Here is a 6,333-nt window from a genome sequence, read left to right on the forward strand (position 1 = left end):
GCATGTTATCATCAACACATTATACACAAAACAGATGTCTGATTTTGTTTTTTTCTTTCACATCAGCGGAATTTCGTATTGCGCAAACAATCTACGACTGGTCATTTGAAAACTAAATGTAGGCCTATTTTATCAAATCAGGGCCTGCTGAAAAAACTTAAACCTAACATTATCTGAGTAAATGTAGGATTGAACACAAAACGGTAGTTTTGAAGAACACTAATATATTGGGCATACTTTATCATTGCTGGAATGTCTCCATGAATGTCAGCCAAGGCTATTGTCTTTAATATTAAGATAATTTGCTGCATGTTATCGACCAATTCTTCTTTATATTTTTGTTGAGGTTGTTGAACCACATCTGGATTTCAGCCTCCTCTCGATAAAATACGGTTGTTGGTCTAGAAGACAGTCAGCAGCCTTGCTCTCTTTGTGTCCCTTACAATTAACTGCTTTGAATGGCAGTGAGGAGGCGAAGGGGCGGCACGGAGATCTGAGGCTGTCCGCATTCCTGTGGGGGCAAGCCGGCTCCAGAGCTCTGCCACTCCCGGCCACAGCCCCCTCATACACATCTTCTCGGTACATTTGAACATCTCATTATAACCTAGCGTGGACGTCGACACTACATGTGTGCCGTTAACTGTCTCTCTCTAGAATGAAGCAGCCACGATGGTGCTAACATAAGAGTGCTAACCTCAGGGCTATCCTGCTAAATGTAAGGTGGGGTTTTCTGTGGCATTCGTAGTGTGAATATTATACATTTAATATAATCCTCTCTGTGTTTTGGGAGTGCTGAATGTGTAGATTGTTACGGAGTGTCCATTAATCCCATGGGAAAACACTTCCTGGATGAATGCACATCGTCATACAATACTGTGAGAATGTGGCATAGCTCTTATTTCGTACCACTTGACACCTGATTTATTCTCTCAGAATCCGTCACATTCTTGTCTTACAACCCTAGAAGTGGGAAGATTTGAAAACACATGTTTGAATAGAGGAAATGAATTAAAATAGGCCATCCCCCACATAGCTATAGGCCTACACACACCCACACAACACACACACACACACACACACGTCTACACGTGCAATATGCTCTGGTCCTGCCCATCTCGAGATGATGGATTATGTTGACAGGTCCTATGGGGTAAGCAGGTCTAGCCAAAACATAGCAGTCCTGTTTATTCAAATGATTTAGTTGATAACACATCTATTTATTGCTGTATTTTGTACTCTGCAACTGGGGGGCATCAGCAATGACGTCGAGGCACTAGGCTTCCTCTACTTAGATCTGGATCATCATACTGTTTATGCCGCAATTCATAGAAGCGTACACACACACACACACACACACACATACACACACACACACAAATCATCTTATGCCATTATATCGAGAGCCTTGTTAAATTCCAACTGAACATTTTCCACTCGGCCGCTCTGATAATCGAGTCTAAATAATGACAGTTAGCTTTACTGGACAGCTTCAACTGTAACACTCAACAATAATTATACTTCCACCAGGATTAGGCTTCCATTATCATAATCTGGACATTTACAATTATCTGTAATTTGCAAAGATGCGCCTGGTTCTTGATTGCAGAAGGCTTTTTTTCAGCTCACCATCACTAAACAGTGACAGTAATAACAGCTTATTTTGCAGCCAATATATAAGAGGTGCTGGGGTGTGCAAACAGTTTCACACCTGGATTTGCTTACTCAACCACACGCGGTACACAGCACTGTTCATATTCACTCTGCAGTTTCTACAGACATTCAGAGCCTTTCCGACAGTGACAAACGCTAAAAAGGAACTAAACCAGGTAAGCAACTTACTCCATATCTCTGTATGTTGCGGGCTTCAGATAGAGTTGTATTGCAGAGTACTACATATCATTACTTGTTGTTATTATATCTATCTGACTCGTTATAGATGTTTAATTTTAGGCAATATACTTAATATTTCATCTAAATAGCCTACTATTTTTTTAATAGTCATTTTAAGGATTAGCTTGGGCGCTATTAAGACAAATATCTGTGAATTGCATTCCCCATTGTTTTTATGTTATTGTTAAATTATTTTATGTCATGGCCCTGTTTTGAAAAATTATATCATTAAAACTAGGTTACAATCTTATAGGTTATGCATAAAGGGGGCTGACATGCAACATATTACAAAACTGCTCACCAACGCTATATTATTGAAATCGTAGGGAAGCTAGATCAAAGAAAGTGTGCCCTGACAAGATTGCCCCCCATCTATCTCTCTCACACACTCTCATACACACGCGTAATGTAGCCTACACGAGAGAGAGAGAGAAAGAGAGGGAGGGAGAGAAAGGGAGGAGAGAGGTGTGCGAGTATATTGACATAGGCACGCTGGCAGGCATGCATACATGCATCCTTCGTCCTCATTCTTTATTTCTCATGTCTTCATCTAAGCAGGCATATCCCTCACGTGTTGATGTTTTATTTTTGAACAGTATTTTTCAATATCATGTCTCTAACATTTTAATTTACAGCATGTTCCATTTAAATAATATTTGGGAGGCTCAACAGTTTTTAAAGGCCTCTCGTATTAAATGATATGCGCCATTACATTGATGGATATGCATATATAAATTACCATTAAAAAAAACAACAATCAGGATATATGATCGTGTCTTTCAAAACTGTATTTTGGAAAAAAATACGTATCTTGTATGACCGGAGTATCCCCGACATGACAGCTGCGGGGTCTTTCTCATTCTTCTTTTCAGCATTGTAATTTCACATAATATCCCAAGCGTTCACTCCCCTCAGCAATTTGTACATGAATAACTGAATCATTTTGTCTTTTGTTTCGTCTCTGCTACCTCAAATCCAAATAAAGATGGCTTTTAGTATTAAAAGTGGTAGAAAATTACAGGTAATTATCTTTGACGGTAAAAACGCTGTAATCAGCAGGCTACATCAAAAATTACCCTAATTATGTCTGCATTTATGAGAATGGAAAAAAAACCCTCTCTTGGATAAAACCCATAAATTGTCCCAAATATCTCCTTCATATTGAACGAGACTGCAGCTGGATGTTTTGTTCAGGATTGATCCTGTGGAGAATGGCATTCAGAGCCTATAGCAGATAGGGACGGCAGATAGGGGGAAAACATTTTAGTCAATAATGCTCTAATAATTGAGACAGAGACAACAGATGAGAAGATGGACAACAACTAGCTTTTCTGGAAGAAAATGCGAAATGAAACAGAGTGTGTAAGGGTAAGTTCCTTTCTTGATATTTGTTTTCTTTAGACATATGATTCAGTTGTCTGTGTTTCCCTTAGGTCATAATTAAGAAATTGTTCAGTTTCATGCGTGTGGAATTGCGTCTGGATACATAAACTATTTAACCGTCTCCATGCACTCAATGCAATTATTTGATAGAGGGTATATAGACATTTCATATTCAGAGACGAAAGATGCATTATTTGAAGCCATGGTTTACTCCATTTACGAAAGACAAAACATAAAAAGTATATGTACAACAAAAGTCAGACAATATATACACAGATTGCTTTCTTTTGCATTTTACAAAAAACAACCATTAGTGACGCAAAGACAGCAGTTTGAGTTCATTCATTTTCAGTTCAGACTGATGACGTAGTGTAACCTGTATTAAGTCCTGTTCCAAAAACATGGTATTTGGTGGTATATTTGGTTTCTGAAAATGTCTCTTTATGACAGGAAATAAAGCATATTAGATGCAATCCCACTGAACAGCAAATGCAAAAGCGATGCAAATGGTTAGTTCCTTTGCCCCTCGACCTTTATCGAAAAGGACAGTCTTCTGTCATCCTTCAGTATATGTTGTAATCACTCCTTCAGGTGAACGGAGTCTTTCTCTTGAGGCTTGAGGATGTCATTGTGCAGGTAGATTAGAATTACAAGATCTTCGGGGAGGCCTTGGGCCTAGTCGATACTGGCAGCCTATCTCTGCATTGATTCTTGATGCGGTGACGAGTACCAGGGAGAGTAGCCGGGCATGTAGCTATTGGGCGTCATGTTCACTCCTTTTGTCGAGGCTGAGACGTCCCATATTGGGGGGATTGCAGGAGAGCGCGGAGAAAGGGCGATGGACCCGGGCAGTGGGTCACTCTCATGCGGGTTGCCTCCTTGTTTTAAAAGCTTCTTGAATTTCGATCTCTTGTTCTGAAACCAGATTTTTACCTGTGACAACAACAGCACACAGAGTTACAGCCAAAAGTCAGACATAGGCCTATTTAAAATTCAAATAATGTTACATTTTAACTAATGCAATTTGATTAATTTAACCCACGTGCATTGTAAAGACCTTATCCACAGTAGAATTCTGTCAAATGGAATAATTGAAATTTGACAAAGCTGTATGATAACAATTCTAATTTTTCAATAACTAATGCTACTGATGATAATAATGCTAATACTAATATTAATACTACTACTACTACTACTAATAATAATAAATGTTTGGAAAGGACAAATATTTTTTTTTATATTGTACTTTTTTCAATCCTCACCTGCGTTTGTGTTAAACCAAGCGAAGCTGCCAGCTCAGCCCTCTCCGGTAGTGCAAGATACTGTGTTTGCTGGAAACGGTGATTTAACGCTTGGAGTTGAAGGCTGGAATAAATGGTCCGGGGTTTTCGGATTTTTTTGCCCTTCCCGTTGAATCGGATTTCTCCATTTTCGATCACTGTTGTTTTCTGCTGTTCTGGAAAACACATGATTTTAATGTCAATCATTTTAAGGATAAAGAAAGCCTTTAACATCAAAGTCCACATTGAAGCAGCCTGTCACACATCTATGAAACAATCTGTCATTTGTGTCGAGGCCCTTGACAGTTAATACCCTACTAAAATCCCACATATTCACCATCATTGTTTTCAGTGGTTTGAAATTAGGGCTAATGGTGTTAATAACACATTGAAAGGGGTTGGGAAATTGCCTGTATTATAATTCCGCAAATAATTCTTGGTCATTCCAAAGCTGTCATTAGATGTTGAGTGTGGCAAATTACGGGGAGCACTCCGTCGCAAGAGTAAGAGGAGACAAAGACGAGCAGTGGAGCTCGGAGATATGATCTTACATTCGAAGCACAACACGAATTTTAACGATTTCCCCCTTCTGTGATTAATTAACCTTTCGCAGTGGTGGATATTTTTTTCCGTAAACAGTTTCGCTGAACATCTGCTTTTCCCTAATAGGCTATAGCCTACACGGTGGAAAGTATTCTTGCGTAATCTATAGGCTAATTTACTGGGAAACAATGGGTAGAACTAAAATAGTTTCTTACCTGTGGCATCTAACCTTGTTTGACCGCCGGTGCTGTTACTGTGGTACGACGGAAGGTATGGGCTGTGATGGGCATGGCTCACGTACGAGTACGGTATGGACCTGTTGTACGAATTCGTGGCGGAGTACGGCGAGTTTTCGTGTTGGTGATGAGCGTGGGACCCGGAGTGAAGACAGTGGAGCGGATAGTGGCTGGCAGCCATTGACGGGGAACTCTGTTGTGAGTGCGACTGTTGACCAAACTCCATGAAAGCAGACTTGGACGAGTCCTGAGCTTCCAGCCCGTCAGCCATCGTAGTCATGGTCATCATCAAATTTTCTGCTTTGAGAGCACTTAGTCGCCCCCCTCCTCGTCCCTCAATTCCAAATGGATCTCTCGAAGTGTCCTTCTCTCCAAGGCGATATTACCCTATTAACTCCAAGTTTTCTTCGTTTTTTTTCTTCCGGCTAATGCTCGCTCAGTGTGGCGGAAGGTGAGCATGAGTAAAGGCAGAGATTTTAAGGTGGATTCTGTTAAATTTGAGTTCTGGCTTCCAGACTTGATGCAGACACTACAAGTAAAATGGTTTGTCTCCAAAGGGCAGCGCCTTCCCATTGGTCATTCAACACAACGTCATCAGCTCTCAGCTTCGCGGAGACTTCACAGTGAGTTAACCTACCTTAACAGCTCCCATCGTAGCCATAACATAGCCGTATGGGGAATAATGATGGTAGGATATCCCTGATTTTTGACAGAGCACGACTTAAGAAACAGAGATTAGTATTTCCAGCAAGATGAGCACGTTGTTACGTCCCCACAAAGCCTACTATACTCGGAGCCTCCACGGCAATGAAAGAAACTCATCACTGGGTTTAGACTACATGCAATCCCTACATGAAAACAAACTCGCTCAGATTGCATGTTTTGGGTAACATCAGTCCTGTTATTCAACCCCCAGAGTGCCACAGCGACATTACAAGCTGGATTAGCCCACGGTTATGCTCTGCGGTTTGGGTGCAGGGATGTCCAGATACACTGACAGC

General features: G+C 40.7%; 1 protein-coding gene across 1 annotated transcript; it reads right to left on the reverse strand.

Moving 5' to 3' along the window:
- Positions 1–3,461: 3,461 nt before the first annotated feature.
- Positions 3,462–5,832, reverse strand: dlx6a (distal-less homeobox 6a). The gene is made up of 3 exons (XM_048229405.1): positions 5,312–5,832; positions 4,536–4,729; positions 3,462–4,206 (listed from the first exon to the last, which is right to left on the reverse strand). Exons 1-3 carry the CDS (start codon positions 5,619–5,621, stop codon positions 3,967–3,969), a joined length of 744 nt encoding a protein of 247 aa, XP_048085362.1. The 5' UTR covers positions 5,622–5,832; the 3' UTR covers positions 3,462–3,966.
- Between the last annotated feature and the right edge of the window lie 501 nt (positions 5,833–6,333).

Source organism: Alosa alosa, chromosome 20 (assembly GCF_017589495.1).
Source record: "Alosa alosa isolate M-15738 ecotype Scorff River chromosome 20, AALO_Geno_1.1, whole genome shotgun sequence".
Lineage (NCBI taxonomy): Eukaryota > Metazoa > Chordata > Actinopteri > Clupeiformes > Clupeidae > Alosa > Alosa alosa.